Source organism: Fistularia commersonii, chromosome 11 (assembly GCF_037954325.1).
Source record: "Fistularia commersonii isolate RoL2024-O1a breed Wild chromosome 11, RoL_Fcom_v1.0, whole genome shotgun sequence".
Taxonomy (NCBI): domain Eukaryota; kingdom Metazoa; phylum Chordata; class Actinopteri; order Syngnathiformes; family Fistulariidae; genus Fistularia; species Fistularia commersonii.
In genome coordinates this window covers 16,684,753-16,706,163 of record NC_141294.1, presented here as the reverse complement: position 1 = coordinate 16,706,163, position 21,411 = coordinate 16,684,753, and the positions used below count along the sequence as shown (strand labels likewise).

The 21,411-nt window shown below is 53.8% G+C and overlaps 2 protein-coding genes across 3 annotated transcripts in view; one reads left to right on the top strand and one right to left on the bottom strand.

Annotated features, from left to right (window-relative positions):
• Nucleotides 1–7,575: 7,575 nt before the first annotated feature.
• Nucleotides 7,576–12,106, top strand: LOC147229765 (ataxin-1-like). Its single transcript, XM_086155391.1, has 2 exons — nt 7,576–9,515; nt 11,319–12,106. The coding sequence occupies exons 1-2, from the start codon at nt 7,713–7,715 to the stop codon at nt 11,973–11,975; spliced, it is 2,460 nt and encodes an 819-aa protein (XP_086011517.1). The 5' UTR covers nt 7,576–7,712; the 3' UTR covers nt 11,976–12,106.
• Nucleotides 12,107–14,570: 2,464 nt separating this feature from the next.
• Nucleotides 14,571–21,411, bottom strand: part of itga8 (integrin, alpha 8) — a 34,514-nt gene continuing 27,673 nt past the window's right edge. Inside the window, exons 25-31 of one of the 2 annotated variants that reach the window (XR_015106826.1) lie at nt 21,300–21,411; nt 20,617–20,733; nt 20,413–20,526; nt 19,619–19,720; nt 19,413–19,535; nt 18,132–18,443; nt 14,571–16,710 (exon numbers count right to left, since the gene is read on the bottom strand). The exon at nt 21,300–21,411 is cut by the window's right edge and continues 47 nt beyond it. Coding sequence is in view for 1 of the 2 variants with exons in the window: in XM_086155390.1 (XP_086011516.1) it covers nt 18,354–18,443; nt 19,413–19,535; nt 19,619–19,720; nt 20,413–20,526; nt 20,617–20,733; nt 21,300–21,411 (658 nt within the window). In the remaining variant the exon portion in view is untranslated. Of the gene's footprint in view, nt 16,711–17,514; nt 18,444–19,412; nt 19,536–19,618; nt 19,721–20,412; nt 20,527–20,616; nt 20,734–21,299 lie in introns of those variants that run through there. The other variant, XM_086155390.1, reaches the window with a different exon arrangement.

Genomic DNA, 21,411 nt, shown 5'->3' with positions numbered 1-21,411 from the left:
ATTCTGCAAGTTTGTGAGTTTCTAAGGGGTCGGGTTTTGCGCCGACAACCCCCAGCTGGGTGTCTCTTCCTCCCAACGGGTCTGTGATCGGGGTCAAGAAGCGCCACGCTGCCAAACTCAGCTTCACCAGGTTTGTGAAGCACCTATCGACACATTTGTTTTATTTAAACACCCCTTTATTCTCTTAATTCATGAAAAAAAAGACACAGGTGTTTAAATGCTGCACCCTGGTGGTTGAAGACGGTACGTCAGGCCGCCGAGGTCACCGGGGTCGCCAAGCCCATGACAGGTTTCCCGTCTCCAGGGAAGATCTTCATCAATGACGTGATTTTTTTTTGTTTAATTTTTTCTCAATCTAAGGGGCTGTTTTCGGTTTCTGGGGATTTAAATGCGGAAATTAGCTCCCGCGTCCTTGCGGCGAGGATCTAGCAGACACTAGCTGAGCTCCCTGGGTGGCCGCAGCCCAAACTACGCTCTACAGATGTGCGTAAGTGTCGTCTTTCTATTTTTGACCGAATGAGGGAGTCCTGGCGCACCTTCCTTTTAGGCGGCATCTCGCGTTTGAGACGCAAACATGGCGGGGAACCGTAGCAGTAGCGCACGTCTATTATCCGCAGCGGCGTAATTACAAACCTCTGCTCCGGGTGCAGAGCAAGTGTTACGTTTAGTGGTCGGCGTGCAGGGCAGGACCTCCGTTTGGAGAAACGTAATTGTCCAAACGTGTGGATGAGAGGGTGAATATGTCCATATGTGGCCCTGTGATTGGTCGAGGGCGTACCCCTCTCGCCCAATCACAGCTGGGATAGACCTCGAGCGCAGGATAAGCGGAATGAATGAATGAGTTAACGTGCGTGCAAATGAGTTCATTATTTTCTGGCCGCTCTTGCGATGAGAACGACGCGACGCCGCTGTTTTACCCGAAGCATCTGAGAACCTTCTTCTCTGAGAAGGTCTCGTCCGCTGCCTTTTTCTGATGTTTCATCCCAGAGCGGGCGGCTCAAGGTCAAGGTCGCGGGCTACCGCATGCTCTCGATGGCGGGTGAAGCCCCGATGACCGGAACGGATTAAAAACAAAAAAAAAATGAGCGGATGCAAAGTGCACGGAAGCGACGTGTGCGGCTCCGTCCTGGCGGATGCGATCATCCGTCCATCCCACACTCCTTTCACGGCGCCTCTCAATAGGCCCTTTCACCGTAGAGCCGCGGCCGCGCCGCCACCCATCTTTCTAAGCAGGGGCCGGAGACTGTGGAGCTGCCTTGTTGCCATGGCAGCAGGCGTTTCTTTTTTTTTTTTGCACCACCCCCCCCCCAACCTTGCGCGTTGCATCCTCCGAGAGCGGAGTGCGCCACAGCGGAGCCAGCTCTGCCGCGTCTGAGCGCAGAGCCGAGGTTGTTTACCTCCCGCTCGGACGCCAGATGCCCTCGGAACGCCGCCCGGGCTCCGCCTCCTGGCCCCGCCTCCTCTCATCCCCCCCCTCCAGGGTGGAAGGAGAGAGCGGCGTTTCCTCCTCAGACCAACATCTCTGCTTTCCCAAGGCTTCGCCGCGGACGAAGCTCCTTGCGATGCCACCTGTTGTTCTGACCTGAGATCCCCTCCGTCCCTGCTGGATCCGTCTCGGCCGCAGCCAATCACCTGCCTCCGTTTAACCCTCTCCTCGCACAACGACTAACTTCCCGTCCTCGATCCCTCCATCACACCACGGCTGCTCTTCACTTCCACCTATTCTGCACCTTTCCTTTCATTTTGAAGAAGAAAAGAAAAGAAAACAATATCTGGAATGGGATGAACGGCAGACAAATAATTGGGATATTTAAAAAAAAAAAAAATATATATATATATATATACTGCGCAAATAGAAGCACCGTTACGGTACAATACGTTACTAAACAGATACCGTAATGCTGCAAAGCGCGAGGCGATTTTCACTACACGCCATCACGCATCGCAACCAGACTCATTTATTATCCTGAACACACACACACACACTCACACACACTCTCCAGACAGGATATGTAGTCTGTCATTGTTCACAAATAATATCGGCAACGTTTTCCCTCAGGAGTTCCCCGCCTTGCGCCCCCCATCCGAGGCCGAGCGAATCGGAGGCTCCGCCTGCAGACGCTTGCAAGACGGCAGATCTCGACATCCCAGATTTACTTCATGTAAATTTCCATCAGCGGGTGCTCGAACGGGTCAAGTTCCCCGTTCCCGTGCAAAGGAGGGCTTTTTGCGGGGGGGGGAAACCGGCGCCGAGGGAAGGTTTGACGTCTCCGTTTGGATCCGGCGCCGCGGAAACCTTCTCCGGCTTGCGGCTCCAGCTGGGGTTTAGCAGATCCCTGAGGAAGTCCTATTTCAGCTCACTTGGTTGACATTAAGTCTGACCCCTCCATTTAAAGTTCGCCTATTCAAAGTGATGCCCTCACACACACACACACACACACATACATGCACACACAAGCGTGGTTCTGTTGTGCTTCTTCTTGCTAGCGGGATCCCGCAGATGCTGAGGTTTAACCCGTCCTGACTGCGGCTCAGGGAGGAGCGTGAGTCACGGCGGGAAGACGAGGCCGCCGCTTCAGGATTTGCGCGTTCCTGAACGTTCCGCGGGACGAGACCCCCCCACCACCACCACCACCACCACCACCACCACCACCACGTCGCCTGCTCCTCCACGCGTGACCCGGCTAACAGGGTACATGTCATCCCCCGTCTCTGCGTGGAGTTCCTCAGAACAAGAACATGAATGTTTTATGCCTCTGTGATGGATCCAGGGTGAACGCCGCCCCTCTCGACCAATCACGGCTGGAGTAATCCCTAGTTTCCACCACAACCACGATTGCGTAGAGAAAGGGGGCCACCCGGAGCGCCGGCAGGTCACACATCTCCGTGATTATCCGGGGGTCGGACGGGGTTCGAATCGGGAGATGGCTGGCTGGCTCGCTCGCTCGAACGCCGGTGCATTCAAAAACACCTTCGACGCTCATCCTGCGCCTTTTTGTCCGCTAACCTGAGATCTTCACATTCACGCGGTGCATCCCTTTAAGCAAACCCTCTCCAGCTCCCTCCCTCCGTCTGCCGCCCCCCCCCCCCACCACCACCTCCATCCCTCCCTGTGTGAGCGTAGTCTGGGCGCCGAGCCAAGTGGAGTGTGTTTTTTTGAATGAATACCTGATGCAGCTGATGAGGCTGGCTGGGGGAGGAGCTGTGTCAGTGGAGTACTGAGAGGCAGAGAGAGAGAGAGAGGAGGAGGGAGGTGGAGAGCAATAGAGGGAGAAGCAGCCAGGCGGAGAGGGAGAGCTGGCGGTCTGGTGGCCTTGCATAACACTCGTTCGGTAGCGGACTTGCACGCAAGACCTACCGGGGGAGCTTCCGTCAACCGTCGCAGGAGCGGCCGGAAGGGTACCTCCTCACCCGGCTTCCAGGGAGGAGGAGGAGGAGGAGGAGGAGGAGGGTAGGTCTCCGGCGTTGACTCCAGGAGGAGGAGGAGGGGGGTTGGGGGCAGCACAAAGGAGAGATTCGAGGAGAGGACTCCCGGGAAACACGTCTCCGACACACCGGACCCCTCACACACTCATGAACCGAGAGGCGAGGGACTCCTCGGACCAGCTCCGCAAGCGTTGGCACTGGAGAATGTGGTGAGCTATTCTTAGTACTCGAGTTGGAGGGGAGGGTTGCGTCTCGATTTGTGGCATAGTAGTATTTTCCAACCCCGCTACTACGCTCGCGCACTCACAGCGTAGCTCCGGAGCGCCCCGCCGCCTCCCCCCCGCCGCCTCGGCCTCGCCGCACGTCGAGCGGCGGCGCAGAACTCCGGAGTCATGGTGGAGACGAGAAGCCCGAGCCCACTGCCTCTTCCTCGCCAGTCTGCTTTAGTCAACCCCGGTGACGGGCCCGCCTCTTAAAGGGACAGACGCCTGCTTCGGAAAGAGGAACGGGGCGGTAAAATGGCTCTTTTGCTTCTCGGGAGAAGCGGCGCCGCGTATTTACGTGCATTGTTGTCAAAGGGTCATTGAGGCGAGGGTCTTGTTTGTATGCAAGGAGCCGCACATGGATGTTCACTCTGCCCCCCCCCCCCTTTTCCCGGAGTACCCCCCCCCCCCCCCCTCCGTTGGATGCAAAGGCTCCGATAGATAATGATGTTTTTGTTTTCTATATATAGCCGTTCGCCGCTCCGGGTACGGCTGCGTGTCCGTGACTGGTCTTGCAGGTGAGGTATGCAGAAGACGACAGGTAAACCACCACCACCACCACCGGGAGGGGTTACGGGGGGTCACGGTGTTTTCCTTCGCCGTCTTTTTACCCGGAACGCCACCGCCGCCGCCGCCGTCATGTCAGGGAAGAATCCCGTCACCCGGTGTTTGCCTCGCCGCCTCGTCCTGCTGCAGGTTATTGGCGCGGATCAGGCGGGAGGCGTAACAGCGCCAGCTCGCGGGGGTTGGGGATGGGGATGCGGGCTTGGAGGAGCTGCTGACTTCTGCGTCGAGGAAGGGGGGGGGAAGTATCCCTGCTGTGTGTGTGTGTGTGTGTGTGTGTGTGTGTGTGTGTGTGGAGGGGAAGGTCTCACCTGGAGTCAAACACCATGATGACAAGGACGACTACAAACCCCCCCCCCCCCGTTTCCGTGGTGCTCGCGGGACCGTGAAAGAGGATCACATCACTGTCTGTGCTGAAAAGCATCAGTGTGTTGGAGGAAACAGAGAGTCGCCTGTAACCCCCTCCCTCCCTCCCTCCCTCCCTCGCTCGCGACCCCCGACCCCCCCACGCTCTGCGCTCACCCCTCCATACATGTCTCGGGGGGTGACGGTCCACGCTTGTCCGGCCTGGTGTGACATTTGCGCCCTCCAAGGGGCGCCTTTGTCCGGCGTCCGACCACACATGGCGGCGTTTTTTTGGCCGTTTGCGAGGGCGCGAGGCGCTCCTTCACCCGACGGCCCCTTTGTCCTCAAACGTGGCTCCTCTGACGTGATGTCATTACAGGTGTTGCCGAGGCGGGGTTTGTTGCCGCGCTGGCGCCGATGAGGCCGTAGCGGCGGTGTTTTGCTGATGGCGTTGGAGGAGGGAGGAGGGGGGTGGATCTCTTGGCGAGGCGAGGCGAGGCGAGGCGAGGCGGGGGCTACGGCGCTCCGATGCTGCAGGCGCCGCTCAATGTGGGTCAGGAGAAGCGGCGCTCTTCTCCACACACTCGCTCCCTCCTCTTCATCCCTAATCTTCTTTCTTCTCTCGCCCCCCCCCCTCTTTTTTCCTCCCATCCACACCATTCTATCTGTCATCTTCCATCGCCGCCGCCGCCGCCGCCGCCGCTCTCCCTCTCCTCCCCCTCAGTCTCCTCTCGCTCTGTTTCTGTTTCTCCCCGGCCCTCACGCTCTCCTTCTTTGTTGCATCTGCCTGGTTCTACCGGGCTGCATGATGAGATAAATTGCAAAGAGGTTCCTTTTTTCGCAGCTTTTGAAAGGAGTGACCTTGTCAAATCCGCCGTCGTGGATTGTAACTGACCAAGGTCGCTCCTGATTTTTTTTAATTTTTTTTTCCCCCCTTCCACCGGTCTTTATGTAACACGTCTAATGCCGCCTGCAGAAGCGAGCCTTCCATCTAGTATGAAAATACAATTAATCACTATCAAAAGCCCCGGCTCCCCCAACATTCCTTTCAGGGGAGCCGGGGAAAATGAATGAATTAATCCGAGCCGGGATTGCTGCGTCTCGGCGGCGGCCCCCCCCCCCCCCCCCCCCCGGCTAATCACCGAACGGGAGTCCTGCTCCCCAGGAGGGAGCGGAAGATTTGAAAAAAAAGACGGCGCCCGGGTGCAGAAAGCTGCAAGATATTGTTGTGGAAACGGCAGACGCCTATTGGGCGTGGAATACGGCTGTGTGCGTACGTTACAGAGCGACGTCGACGCGTGCGCGCACAACCTCCGGCGTAGGAGTCCATACGCCGGTCTTGTCCTGTCCTTGTTCAGCGGAAAGACTCACCCTGAAAGAGCAGAATCTTGGCGGAGGTTGCGCACGGAAACTCTGTCACCGGGAGGAAGGAAACGGGCGTAGAGGCACGGGAAGCCGTCGCGGCGTTGATGAAACGTGGATGTAAAAGTACGGCACGGTCGTGAAAGCGAGTTGAGAGCAGTAGAAGGTGGAGCCCCGTGTCAGGGGTGGTCATTGTTCAGGTGTGTCCGTTCGCTCGCCCGGCTGAAGGCATACCGTGGAGGGACATGTATGCTCGGTACCTGTTTGGATGCTGTCGTTGTTGTTATCAACAAACTTCTTGCTTCCGAACTCGGTCGAGAGTTGTACAATCACTTGAGGCAGCGTCGTCTGCACCATAACTTCACTCTGCCCTTGGATAATGGTGGTGTTCAGTGCATAGCGGAGATAGGTACCTTTGTATGTTCTTCGACTTTCTTTTGACCTTTACATTTAAAAGGTCACCAGGGACGCCCTCCTCCATCTTAGAAACATGTCTTCAGATCGGTCCCGGCTGGTCACCGTGGATTTGTGTCGTCACCGCTGGATTATTGCGATGTCGTTTTATCCGGGTTGCCTAAGAGGAGTGTCCGAGGCCTGCGAAGCAGCCGGCGTTCTAACCGCAGCAGGTCAATGTTTACGGTTCTGGCCTTTCTCCTCTGGCTTCCTGACTTCAAGGTGTTGTTCCTCAGCTGTGAGCCAGCCAGCAGCATTGCACCATTTTTTCTCCCTGGCTCGGTGAAGCCATACGTGCCTGGACGTGCATCGTGCGTTGCACTCCCGGGGTTGGAGTCTTTTGTGTCCTCAAGGTCCCAAAACATTGTTGGCGAGAGGTTTTTTTTTTTGGTTCCTGGCGCACCGGCTGCGTGGAACGTCAGCCTCCTGACATCTGGCAGGTCCTGTTGATTCGTTAAAGCAAAGCTGAAGCGCCACCTGTTCGCCGCCACATACGAGTCCCGAGGGGGCGTTTGTGTGAGGGAGTTGTTTTTGGGGGCGGCGGTTAGCACTTCCATCTCACGGCAAGAAGATTCCTGGTTGGACCCTTTCTGTTTGGGGTCTCCTCCGGGTTCTCCGGGTTCCTCTTACAGTCCAAAAACATGCAGTGGCTTAATTGGATGCTTCTGACTCCGCTTGTATCCCCTCTCCCTTGTACGGCACTCTGACGGAAAGTGCTCCATAAATATATTTCCTATTATTACGGTTAAAACCCGCAGCGGCGAAGCAGCCCGTTTGTGCATCTGGCGCACAGTTGCGCAATCGAACGGCCGCTCGTATTGTTTTCACTTTTCGTTGACCCCGAGTCTCTGCGCCGCGGTGGTTGTAGTTTTCACGCTACTCCCGGTGACGCAACACTCGACTCGGGCGGTCGGCTTGTATTCTTAGTCTTTCACCCAAATTCGTTGCAAGTTCGCAGCACATGTATGCTCGCTCCGGTTCCCAAACTCTACCGTCGGGTTGAACTTCTGTGTTTTTGGTTCCCGCTCACCGTGACCCGTGTCCGATTTCTCTTGTGTCGTCAGATTCCCGTCGATTGACATCGTGGAAGCGAGAGAGAGAGAAGAGACAGAGGGAGGGGGTTTGTCAGAGATGATTCCTCATGAAATCCTGAGCGACTCCATCTCGGCCGGCCTGACGTCCAGCGCCGCGCGCCAGTGAAACACCGCGGAGCCAAGAGGAAAGAGCCACGCCAGGAGGCCGAGGAGTCCGGGAGATCACGGAAGTCCTGACGGGGATCTTCGACACCACGCTGGCACCATGAAATCCAACCAGGAGCGGAGCAACGGATGCCTGCCTCCGAAGAAGCGAGAGATCCTTGCTCTTGAGCAGAGGCCGGTGGTCGTCGCGGCGGCGGCGACGCCTCCGGCCGTCCTGCCCGCCGACCCGGCCCCGCACACGGAGAACCTGGCGTGGTTGGCCAGCGTCGCCACCGAGCGATGCAAATCCAGGGACGCGGAGAGCCCGCGGTGCGCCGTCTCCTCCGCGTCCTCCTCGTCGCCTTCCATCTCCATCCCCTCCCCGGCCACGCCTCTGTCCGCCGTGCCGCTGGCGTCCCTGCCCGCCGTTTATCCCGCCGCCCTTCCTCAGCACGCGGGGACCATCCAGTTCGCCCAGCTGGGACCCAACGTCCAGTTCATCAGCTCCGGACCCTACGCCGGCTACATCTCCTCCCACATCATCCCCGCCAACGCGAGCTCTGTGCCCGGCGGCCCGGCCGTCGTGGGCCAGTGTACCCAATCGGAAGGCTACACCACCGCCCTCATCTCCCCGAACACCAAAGGGGAGCAGCAGATTCAGATCGGACTCTCGCCGACAGAGCTGGCTCCCGTGTCGCTACCCAACTCTCCGCAAGTCACCGGCCAGTACATCCATCTGGACAGCAGAACCCCCCTCGCCGTCAGCGGAACCGCCGTCACCTCGCCTCACCTCCAGCTCCACCCTCACGCTGCCGTCCTGCCTCAAACGCTAACCCTCGCCCCCTCCCAGCTGGTGGTCCAATACGCAGACGGCGCCGCCGGAAAGAAGCCGGAGGGTCACGCCAAACCCGGGCTGAACGGGGAGTTGGAACTGGTTAAGCAGATCAAATCTCCCAGTCAACCGGCTAACCACCAGCAGGTGCAGAGCTACGAGGCCAGACATATCCTCCTGCCGGCGGACTACGGCCAGAACCCCTCGGGTCTCCAGACCTCCTTGGTGCTGGTGGCCCAGCCCAACCACGGCGGCGACCAGGACCCCGGCTCGAACAAGATATCTCTGGTCCAGACCGAGAAGGGAGGCATCTGCTTGGGGAAACCCGTGTCCAGATCCTCATCCTTCACCTCCCTGTCCACGTCAGAGGTGGTGAAGTCCGTCGCCTCTCACACCGTCATCCAGACCACCATCCCCGCCGAGGAGCTACCGGCGAGTCTCTACTCCACCACGCAGCCGCCCATCATCGGCTACATCGCCAGCGCCAACCAGCACGCCGTCAGCTACCACGCCGCGCTGCCGCAGCACTTGGTCATCCCCAGCGGCCAGTCCCTTCTGATCCCGGTCAGCGGCGCCAACAACGGCACGGAATTGGACGTCGGCCGCACCGTCGGCGCCTTGACCGCGACCACCGCGCCTCAGATATCCACAGCCATGCCTCACGCTTACCTAGCGACAGCCCTGTCCAAGTGCGAAGCCCTGGGGCCCGAGGGAACCCAACCGCCTCCGGCCAGCACGCAGGCCCTCCCGGTCGTACCGGCGAACCCGGCTCCCGCCGTCGCGGCGGCTCCCTCTCCGGCGCCGGCTCCCGTCCCGACCCCGGCGCCTCCCGTTTCCATCCAGGCCTCGCCCACCGTTTCCGCTCCCTCTTCCCCCGTGGCGCTGCCGCCCTTCTTCATGCGCGGCTCCATCATCCAGCTGGCGGACGGCGAGCTGAAGCGGGTGGAAGACCTCAAAACGGAGGACTTCATCCAGAGCGCCGAGATCAGCAGCGAGCTGAAGATCGACTCCAGCACCGTCGAGCGCATCGACAGCGGGCAGACTCCCAACGTGGTTGTCATACAGTTCTCGGTGGGCGAGCTCAAAGCCCAGGTAAGGTACCGCCTAAATCCCCGTTCTTGTGTCACCCGTTTCGATGCGGAGGCCGCCGCCGAGGTACGAGATGAAATATTGCCCGCGCTGCGGCGTACTAAAAAAAAGGCACGGTGGTACTCGACAGCTTGGAGGAGATTAATGTACGGCAGATGTCCGCCGTCTGTCGTTTCTAAACGATAATAGCATTCATGAGAAAGGGGAAGCCATTGTTGACGCGCCCCTTTACTCCGGCGCTCGTGCTAGCTTAGGTTTTGTTTGAGAAACAAGTTCGGGGAATCTGTCGCCCGATCAAAAATCCTGTCCCTCAGTCGATTACCTTTTAGATTAAAAGAATGAAACAAGACGTAGCATAAACGCCGGTGGATGTGAGCAGGAGCAGGAGGCTGCAGCCCGACGGGTTTTTGTGGCTTAGCCGCAAGCGACATTTCCTTCCATAGTTCCACACTGCATTGTTTCCACCAGATCGTAGTGCTAGCTTAGCCGCTTAGCTTTTTATCCGATATGTAAAGCGGCCGAAAAAGGTGATCGCAGGTGTGCTATCAGAAACCCCAGTGTAGCATCAATGTTGGAACTCAAGCTCAGAAATGACCTTCAGCAAAAGGTGTCAGAACCTTTTGCTGACCCTAAACATTTTCATGTTGACGCCAGTCTCCTCACAACTGACCTTGGAACTTCAGAGATTGTCTGTTTTAGTAACACATGAAAATAATTCACCAGATTGTTTACGTTAGCTGTTAGCGGTTAGCCCTTGTTCTGCGGGTGCCCTCCTCTTCGGCGTTTACACCGGTATTGTCGGTTTTGTATCTGTAGTGAGGTCAGGGAGCAGGTGGAGGATCATCTAGAGATGTCGCGGTAAATCCCGGAGCGGAGAAGGATGAAGGTTTTTGCAGCAGCGAGACAGAAGACGTGTGTGCTAATGAGAGAAACCCAAGTGGAACACTGAGGCTACAGGGCGTGGAGATGAAGAAGGTGGAGGAGCGTAAGGGTCAATAGTCCTGAGCGGCAGAGTGCGGAGAAGAAGTGAGGAAGAGATGTGCAAGCAGGTTGGGATGGGTGGAGAAAAGTGTTAAGGGTGATAATAGAGTATAACAGAGGAAAGGTGGAGAAGACGAAAGTGAAGAGCAGCCGTGGTGTCAGGACAGGAACAGGAGGCTCAGCTGGAGGCAGCAGAGGTGAAGATGTTGAGGTTCTCTTTGAGAGGATCAGGAAGGAGTCCCATCAGAGGGACAGCACATGTTAGATGTTCTGGAGGTAAAGTCCCAGTGAGATGGTTTGGACACGGACAGAAGGGGGATAGACAAGATCTGGGTAGAAGGACGCTGAGGTTGGAGGTCTGATAGAAGACCAGAGAGGAGGTTTATGGATGGAGGGAGGACAGGAAGTTAGTTGGTGTGAGAGAAGAGGGTTGGATGGAGGCAGGTCTTTGGTGGCGGCCCCTGAAGGGAGCAGCACAAAGGACAAGAAGAAGCGTCAGAATGGATCACATCATCGGTTTTATTGATCACAGACCGCAGATCAGCTGGCACTCACCTGCTGCACTGATAGTAGATGTCTTGGACCACATTTTCTTCTGGACGTGCCATTTTCTCATCCCTGTCCACTAAGACCTTCACTACCGGAGTCCATTTAGTGCTCTTGTTAGCTGCCCGGCCAAAAGAAGGTCCTGAGTTCTGCGGTAAGGATTAGTTTGCGGGAAAATTTGTCTATTCTAAAAGAACAACCAGTTGAACCCTTTCTTTGGTGGGTGTTGGTTGGACTCCCGGCGCAGTCCTAACCTTCTGCTGCGTGTTCTGCCCTCAGGTGTGTGTGGAGGTGCTGGTGGAGTACCCCTTCTTCGTGTTCGGCCAGGGCTGGTCGTCGTGCTGCCCCGACCGGACCACGCAGCTTTTCGAGCTGTCCTGCGCTAAGCTATGCGTGGGTGACGTGTGCGTGTCGCTCACCCTCCGCGGTCTGAGGAAAGGTTCGCTCGCGGATGCGTTCGGGACCAAAGTCCAGGCGGGCCCTCCTTCGGACCCCTGTCACGACACGGATCCCGCCGCGAGGAACTGCACGAGGCCAAGCAGTCACAGCGGCCTTCTGATGAAGGCTTCCAGTGCAGACATAATGGAGCGGGAGCAAACATCTGGACCAGGATCAGGACCGGAGCTGCCGCCGGGTCTGGGACTACTTCAGGGAACCGGGGAGACCGGGGTGTATCAGGCAGGACCGGCGCTGGCAGTCCCTGAAACGGGAAGGGTAAGACAGGAATCCGCCAATGTGGACACGCCCCCTCTCTCAAAGTGCGGCGATCCGGACAGACCGGCGGCCCGCAAGAGACGCTGGTCGGCTCCGGAGCGGGACCAGGTGGAGCGGGCGGAGGGGGAACCTCACCTGAGCCTGGCCAAGCCCTCCGTCATCCCCCAGGAGGTTAAGATAAGCATCGAGGGCCACTCCAGTGCCGGATGCTCGAAAGAGTAGAACCTGTGAGAGGAGTTTTCATCCACGGTGTTTGGCATTGTGCTCCTCCCCTCCGCGTTCTCCAGACCACCATGACAGTTTACATCCACCTCCTTTCACCACCTCCTCCTCTGCAGTGAAGTGGAGGGTATGGCACCACCAGCCATACAAGTGCAATCAGTCCTGAAAGCAACAGTGAATGCAGCATGTGTGTGTGTGTGTGTGGGTGGGTGTGTGTGTGTGTGTGTGTGTGTGTGTGACAGCCGGACACCCCAGGCAACATGTGACCTCCATGTCACAACTCACAGGCGGGGCCACCTCCCTATGGACGCTTGTACCGGCCGACGGTTCCTTGTTTTGCGAGTACAAGCACAGACCAGGCGCACAGTCACAGTCTGATTTCCCACCTTCTTGTTTGACTGGTAAATGGGTTTGGCATCAACATGATGAGTGGTAGCACAATTTTGTAGTCGAAGAGAGGCGGCCCGGGTGCCCTCCCTCCCCACCGGTCCCGACGACAACACTCTCGTCGTGGCTGCTATTGTTGGCTGCCCGGTTTATGGTTGATCTGATGTCCTGCGTTCCCTTGCACCAGAGCATACCTCTTGTCTCCATTTATATGTGCCTATGGATCCGTTTTGTCAACAGTATGTGTGTGTGTGTGTGTGTGTGTGTGTGTGTGTGTGTGTGTGTGTGTGTGTGTGTGTGTGTGTGTGTGTGTGTGTGTGTGTGTGTGAGCTCAGTTGTTAGCAAAGCTTGAGACAAAAAAAGGGCCTGAATGTAAAACCACTGTTTGTCCTCATTTACAACTCATGAAGTTTTTATATATACATATATAAATACATAAATGTATTTATATATATATACGTATATATGAACATATATGTGTGCTGCTGGCTTCATCCGTGATGTGTGTGTCCATGTTACCGGGTCGAATCTGTTTTCAGGTCTGGTTGCCGTTCAGAAGTTCAATTCTAAGGCAAAAATCTATCTCTAATGTGTCTTAAGGGATTTAGAGCGAACCCCGGTTGGGACCGAAGCCACAGTCGGAGCTGTCGGACCCCGCAGCCGGCACGGTGTCACGGAGTGGACGTGTTAGCAAGCCGTTGCCTTTGCACATCCGGGAAACCGGTAGGGAGAGAGACGAAGCTCTTGTTTGGAATTGTTTGAGGTCCAGATCCGGTTTCAGGCTCCAGCGTCCCCATGGAGAGTCGCCTCTCCTGCATTGCTAAGTGCTCCTGTGTGTTCACCAGCTACAAGCTACCTTCGTCGGGCTTCTTTCCCCCCCAACTCAATGCCACCTTTTGCGATACATCCGGTCGATCATTCGTCGAAGGCGCCGGGTCGTTCGAGCGCAGACGGATATGTGTTTGCTCCCCGTCCGACCCGGCGAGCCCTCTCTCCGTCCGCTGGAGTTACGGTCTTATGTCATGGATACACAGCAGCAACGTATAGCAGCACGGAAACCATGGCGACAAGTGTCAGCCGTGTCGTGAATGCGTGGTGCAAGCGGCGGGTGGTGGCGTCGGGCAGTCCGTAGCCAAAGGCTCATTTATGCTAACGTGATGTACTTGAAAAGGTACGTCCATGTCAAACGTGGTCAATCGTCACCGCACACATTCTTCACAAGCGTGCTTTACGTCGCCGTGGTGGTGAAGTAATACATCGTGCAGAGTTCATTCCCAAGTTGCATTTTTAGAGAGTAACCATTGAGACCACCGCAAGGGCACTGCTGAGAGTGTACTTTCCAAGAAAGAGGTACATGGCACCACGTGGAAGGCATGTTTTCTTCTTCTTCTCTGATCCTTTCCCTGGTTGCACTTGAGCATACCGTGCAACGCTTCCCCAACCACGACTTCAGGCGGTACCGCTCAGTTCGCCGCATTTAGCACCCTGAGAATCAGGGTGGCAATGAAGGCATCGGACAGAAAGTGACGATTTAACGCTGAGCATGAATGAGCCTTGAGTCGGCCTCGCTTCCGGCATCACCTGATAATTTGCCTCCCCAAAATCCGCTTTGGAATTTCGGTAGACACGGTCACACGACCACCCGGGTGACACAAAAACCCACAACTTCTGGGTCGACTCAATCACAATCACAAGACCCGATGACTCGAGCCTTCCGACGTGAAAGACTCCTCCCACTCAACACTTTGGCTCCTCATCTGCAAAAAGGGGCATTAGAAGTGGCGCTGGTTCCAAACGTGACCCACCCGACCCGCGACTCGACCGCTCGGGGCCAAGAATCCGGTGGACCGACAGAGTCCCGTACTCCTCCACAGCACAGCCCCTCCGCGAGTTAGCTAACATGTCATTTCCTTTTTAGAGTAGAGCCAAAATAAATCTATAGTTCATACTCAGGAACAGTGTGTATCTGTATGTTTGTTTATACCGTGTGTTTGCACGTGTGTTTGCACGTGTGTGTGTGTGTGTGTGTGTACATTCTGAGCAGCAGCACTTTGACTAAGCATCCAGCGGGGAGTGCGCTGGTGTTCCCTGTTCCTCAGATCTTAGAACAACACAACTTGACTGTTTTCTTACCACACAGTGTCCTCGGTGTGTACCAGTGAAAGGCGTCACGTCTACAAGGGGCAGGGAATGTAAAATGCGCCGGGGCAAACTATCTCAACTTTATTTTTTGACGATAGAGCTAAGAGAGAGAGAGAGAGAGAGAGAGAACGAAAGAGTTTACTAGCCAGTTAGCGTTGATCCTGTACAGTAAAGTGTATCCTAGAATGTGTACAGTGTGTAAAGATGTTCTAAACCTTTATGTAGCGTATGTACTGTATGTACCGCGACGCCTCCTTCCATCATTCCATCAGCTCACCCGTCAAAGAGCGGCCCCCTCCCTTTGTTTTCTGTTCAGGCCTTGATGTTTACGAACGCGAACGTGTCTCTTGGAAGGGCGGCGGAGTCCGACGCGGCGGGTAAGGAACGTACCGCTAAGTACGACTCCAAGAAATTCTATATTTTCTAACGTGTAACTCCTTCAAGGTGTCTCTTGTAAGCTCAGACTGTTCTGTTGATGTTCGACTGCTCAGGCGAAACACTGCCCCGCTGACTTCCAAACTATGTGTTCTTACAATGGCCCCGATCCTTCATGTGTACAAGTCTGGCCCCCACAGAAGTCCAAGCTGTTTGGTATTGTCCGGGAAGAGGAAAGAAGAAGGTGGACAACCTTTGGGGTAGCGCAGTAGCCGCTTCGGCGTGGCTCAGGACTGGTTAGTCTTGCCTAGCCGAGTCCAGTCTAGCCTAGCCTAGCCTAGCCTAGCCTAGCATACGTACAACAAATTAACACACGCTAAAGCTACATTGGATGAATAGTGGCACTGCAATCTGCCGTACTCTTCTTGTCTCGCCCTACTTTCGGGCAGAGTTTGAGGCCGGCATCGTATCCGGAGCTTTCCGGCTCCGGGTCGGCCGTCTCTTAGCCCGTCCTACAAGGGCTTGTTAGCGCCCTGCCCGGACACAACTCACCATAAGCACATACCGATACCCCTCGCCCTCATGATATCGTGGACCATTTCTGACTTCCTGCCACTCGATTTCCTCACCGGGCAAGCTCTGGAATGAATAAACGTCCTCCGCCACTCGTCTCAGATTTGAGCTGTCAATCCCCTTTTCTTTTGATAGCAGCCGACGTGGCGGACCAGCTCTGAATTGCACTTTGATCCGCCGGCTGAACGTCTGAGGACATGTAGAGGCAGCCAACGGCAAGCAGGAAACCGGGGGGGCGGTTTTTTGGTTTCGGGTTTTTTGTTTTTGTTTTGTAAATAGCCAAAGTCTTCCAATCTGTTTCCGGTGGAGAGATCAAATAATCCCCATGTACAGTTTTCGTCTCATTCCCTTCAGGTTCCTCGCTTAATCCCACATTCTATTTTTTTTTTTTTTTTTTTTTGGTTGTTTTTTTGTAACCCGGGGCCCCGTTTGTCGGACAAATCTCAGCCAAGACGCCGTCAACCCCCCCCCCCCCCTCCCCCCCCAAGCCCCCGCCATGCATCAAGCATCCACCACGTCCTCCCCCATGCTTTGATGGTGTCGAGGTTTTACTAGTGAGAATACTGTTGAGGACCTTTCCTTGAAATGATCGATTTGGAATTTCAAATATATTCAAAGAAATAAAAGAGTCTAAACAAAGCCGCCGGGTCTCTTCCTTCCAGTCCACGAGTTGTCCGCGGTTCTCCTGGTCTTTTGTTGTACGTCGGCCTCGAATCGGGCCGTCGGCTTTTTCCCCGCACGGATGCGAACTACCGACATCTGCCACGGTATGCTTGTTAAATCTCTTGTCACGTCTGATGAACGCATCTTCATCTTCACCTCCAGGAGGTGAGACAGACCTGTGTTTCTCGCCCAAGTGAGATACCGATGAGGTGTGACGGAGGAGTTCAAGGTGGAGGTAGGAGAGCATCAGGGAGCAGCTCTGAGCCCCTTGTTGTTTACCATGGTGATGGACAGACTGACAGATGAGGTTAGACAGGGATCTCCATGGACCATGATGTTTGCAGATGACATCGAGAGAGCAGGGGAGCGGGAACTTCTGGAGAAGTGGAGGTAAGCTCATGAAAAGGAGAGGAATGACGGTTCGCTGAGGCGGATCAGAAGATGAAGATGTTCCTCTTTGAGAGCCAGGAGGATGGAGAGGATCAGGAAGGAGTCCGTCAGAGGGACAGCGCATCTGAGATGAAGTCAGACCGAGATGGTTTGGACAGAGGTGGGATGGTGAAGTTCTGGGTAGAAGAATGCTGAGGTTGGAGGTCTGGAGGAAGACCAGAGAAGGGGAGGAGGACAGAAGTTAGTTGGTGTGAGAGAAGAGGGCTGGATGGAGGCAGCGGTAACCCCTGAAGGACTGAGCCCAAAGGAAGAGACGAAGAGTGGATCTCAGCCAAGTAAGTGTTGAGAGAACGTTCGGTTCACACTTCAAACATTTGATTAATGTGTCTCTCCAGATCGCTGACGCTGCGCGTTAAATACGACTTTCAAAATACATCTCCTTAATTTTATGGTTTCCATCTTGTGAGTAAATGATGTAAGTTTTTTTTTTTTTTTTCCTCCCCGAAAACAGTTCACCAGATGCAACTTAAAAACAAGGCCCCAAAAATGTTTTAAAGATGCAATATATCATTTGACCACCAGAGGGCGCCACAGTCCCAGCACGCTTCGACGTTTTCATTCCTACTCAGGCCACTAGAGGGCGACAGAGTCGCGATTCAGGCGACGCTTCCATGCCGGAAGGAGATTGATCCAGACACTAATAATAGCCATCCCCAACACAAAATATATATTTTTTTATTTTCCAGCATGTGGTTCCATTTACACACATCTGCTGTCAGTCTGGACTTCCTTCACACCCATGCTCTTCATTCTGCTTTTATTAAAATGGAAGCGGGTATTTCAGCGCCGTACCAGATATTGGGGTTTCCGAGCGGCACGGCCGCGGCAGTAACGACCGTAACCGCTCGGAATTAGCGATAAAACAACTCATTTCTTTTTCTGGAAAATACAGAGCTGCCCCTCTTGCTGGGCCTCCGTCTCCGCCGGGAAGAAACAAATCCCAAACAAAGGAATGCCTCAAGTTTATTTGCCGGGACGTAAATCAGTCGGGACGATCGCTCTCGATGCGATCTGAGCTCTAATATCTATGTTGACGATGATAAACCGCTCAGTATATACATAAACACGGGAAACATAAGCTCTCATAAAATAATGCCAGTGTAAACAAGCTTCAGTATCACGCAAAAAACAAAACAAAACGCCCAAATATTGCACGTACATTCATAAATATAGACATCCACTTTTTGCCTTTGTGTTAAAGCATGTACCTGTACTTGTGAGTGTGTGTTTGTGTGGTGAGAAGGTAAACCGAAAAGAAATCAGGTGAAATCCCAGAACGTCTGGGACTAAACGAGAGGCACTTAGGGAAGCCCACATATGTGTGCGATAGCTGCACACAAACACACACACACACACATTGCAAAATGTGCATGGTCTCAATGTGCCTCATTTCTTAGAAGCACAAAAAAAAGTACAAACATGAACTTCCAGTCCGTCTTCAATTCCGGCGCTTTGATACAACATCTCTGCAGATTAACAGCTGTGTGTGTGTGTGTGTGTGTGTGTGTGTGTGTGTGTGTGTGTGTGTGTGTGTGTGTGTGTGTGTATGTGTGTGTGAGACTCTACCTGAGTCTGCTAGGTGTACTTTGGTCCCATTCAGTCAGATCTGAACCTCATCCTGGTCCCACCCGGCACGCCGGCCCCTTTCCTCCCGCCCCACCTGAAGGTCCGAGAAACCCCCGTCCGAATGTTCCAGCGAGGCGGCGGGTCCGACGTGCTCGAGCCAGAAGGTGCACGTTCCTTCCGAGCCAAAGTTCTGGGGCGACTCGCCCCGCAGCAGCGTCCGTCCTAGGCGTCCCCGGCGTGGTCGGAGGTCAGCTGCTCCTGGTCCGAAACGTCGTCATCAGCCGGTGGCCGCGCCCGGTCAAAGAACCCACACTGATGGGGATGACACACACACACACACTCACTAATGTTTAATCATAACAAGTGTGTGTTTATTAGTGATGGACGAGCGACACAAGCTCAAGAGTGACACCCCATATCACTGCGTGTATTGCTTTGAAAAAGAATCACGTGACCGATACGGGAACTGTATCGTTTGGATGTGCTGCGCCAAAGTGTGTTTATAAGGAAACAAAGTGTATCAACATGTCGTGGATTTGTTGGATGGAGTTTTGCGTAATTATGGATCCTTCTGAGAAGTTTTCCCCGGTGTGGAGTAATTTTGATTTTGTGACGCCAAACAAGGTAAATCTTTTTCTCCTTTGAGCTTTGTTTACTGTTACATACTATTTTTTACGGTGGCGCATTGCACTCACTTTATCAGTTTATCAAGTAAATGTCCTGTGATACGTATGATAGTTAGTTAAAGAGCCTTACAGTCGCTTTACCCATTTTATCTTGTAATTACGAGATCCTGATCTCGAAATCATGGGATAGGGTGTCTATTTTTTTAACAAGTGAATGCAATGCTCCACCTTAGTTTTCACTCTGATCTGGTAAGAGATTTGAATTGTTTTCAGATAAATTAACTTTTTATCTTATTGTAGGCCAAGTGTCGGCTCTTTAAGAGTATTTTCTAAGGCTGGGGAGCTGGTGTCTAAGAGGAGAAATCTGCTTGGAGCAAAGACACTCCAAAAACTTTTGTTCCTCAATAAAAATTCATCACTTTTTTGTCTTTTATTTCATATGATTTAACAGTTAAGTTAAAAAATGGGCACATAAGTTAAAAGTTGTAACTCTGATTTGTAACTCAAATTTGCTATATTTTACATAGTTGGGTGATGGGTGACCATCACAGTATCAATACAGTGCTAACACACTTTGTCTAGTGTGTCAATAAACTCCTTGAGGTATCATCGTCCCATCACTTGTGTGTGTGTGTGTGTGTGTGTGTGTTTGTACCTTCCACATGGCTAGCGTTAGCATAGCTAGCACCAGCAGCCCGAGCAGTATGGCTAGGATGATGACCCACAGCGGAACGGCAAAGGACACGTCGGGGGTCCCCCAAAGTACCGGCGTCCCTATCTGGAACACACAAAATAAAAATAATAACATGTATGTCCAGACACAAATGTGTGTGTTTATTTTTCCCTTTTCTTTACTCTTACCGAGGTGGAGTGTCGCGGCAGGGCGGCCGGCCCGACCCGGTACGGCATGGCGGTGACCTCGAAGGCCACCGTGGAGTTGAGAATGTAGGGGTCATTTCGTCGCTGAAACGACACATTGTAGTGAAAAAAGTTACTACTTTAACGTTTGAGAAATCACGAAAGGTTTATCAGAATTTAGGTGATTTATTATATATTTCGAATTTCGGTGATATCCGTCCGTCTTATATCTACGTAGGATGAGAGGATGCAGAGCGGAAATTCAGCTAGTTAGCTTAGCATTACTAGCTAGTTGCATCGCTACCCGACACGACAGCGTCGTCTTTATTTGTTATGATCACTTCAAAAATTACGCCGAATTGAAGCTAATGCCAATTCATAAAAAATGTAAAACTCAAGTGCGTGTTTCTGTCGCGTTTGTGCAAAAGAAACTTTTAAAATGCTCGTTTTGTCAACGGAGTTCCGAGTTGAACCCGTCCGCCGTCGGCCGTCGGCCATCTATTTCCCCACTCGGAAACACGGCAAGTTTAATACAATAAATAAATAAATGGAAGAAAAGTTGATTTATCCATTAAATGTAGCGAGAAACAGAATAATCGAAAGCATTTTATTTCCATCATATTTTCTCTCAAAATGCATTTTCCGGTTGTCGGTTTACGTTCCGTGAAACCACAGCTGGTGTCAGATGACGCGTTCAGGGACCCGGAATAAATCAGAAACTCAAGAGCTCAGTTAAAAAAAAACCAAGACAGGTGCGTGATTTGCGGTAATATCGCGTTGCCGAACGAGACACGCACCTGGAGAAACGTGTGCGCCCAGAGCCTGGAGCGGATCTTCACCACGGCGCTGTGGCCGCGGTCCAGCCGGCCCACCAGGCACGTCACCCGCAGGCAGGAGATGTTGCTGCAGTTCTGCGTCCGGCAAAAGTAACGGACGTTACACGAGGATAGGGATACGTTACTTATCCGAAGAGGATGAGACGTTACTTCGGAGGTTCTCACCAGGGTTTTCCCGCCGTGGCCGTGAGCGGCGCCGACGGCCCGTCGGTGGCGGCGGGGCGGCGCGCTGATGTTCCTCAGGAAGCCCAGCAGCTCCGGGGTGTCCTGCAGGGTGGAGACCTGCACACCGGGGAGGTCGGTGCCTTTCAATTTTTTTTATCATAGATCGAATTATTTCCAATCAAATACCCCGCTGGATGTTTTTATTCGCTTTATTATCCGGTTTGAGCTGCTTTTTCCCGTGTCGATTATCTCCCCTGGCTTTATTTACTTCCAAAATGTTGACATCTCTATCATGTGGTCGCGATTTCCCACTCAGTTCAGGGCACTTGAATGCACCATCAATCAAGCTGTCACTTCTACTGATCAGATCAGCTGCTATTTGGTGCTATTTTATCGATAATTGATATTTTGTCATTCACACTTCTGGGATTGTGCGTGAATGGTTGCTTAACGGGTGAATGAGTGAAGGAATGCTGGTGTATCTTCATAAATGAGAGGGTGCGTGTGTCTATAGTTCTTGCCATTTGATTGACAGGTGACCCGTCTGTGTTAAACCCCGCCCCCTGCTCAGGGCCAGCTGTGATTGGCTGCATCCATGACCCTGAATATTTACTTTCCCTGCTGGATATGATCGCAAACCAGTGTGTGCACGCCGACTGTGTGTATATGTGTGTGTGTGTTACCTGAAGGCCAAGCGGGTTGAGGCTGCCGTTGATCCTGCAGCTGATGGGCCCGTCGGTCTTGATCTCCATGGCGTAGAGCAGGTTCTCCTCGTGGAAGCGTGCCGGCCAGCCC

Coding starts and splice junctions, on each gene's coding strand:
- LOC147229765 (XM_086155391.1), top strand. CDS start 7,713: ATGAAATCCAACCAGGAGCGGAGCAACGGATGCCTGCCTCCGAAGAAG. Junction 9,516..11,318: donor TGGGCGAGCTCAAAGCCCAG/GTAAGGTACCGC, acceptor TTCTGCCCTCAG/GTGTGTGTGGAGGTGCTGGT.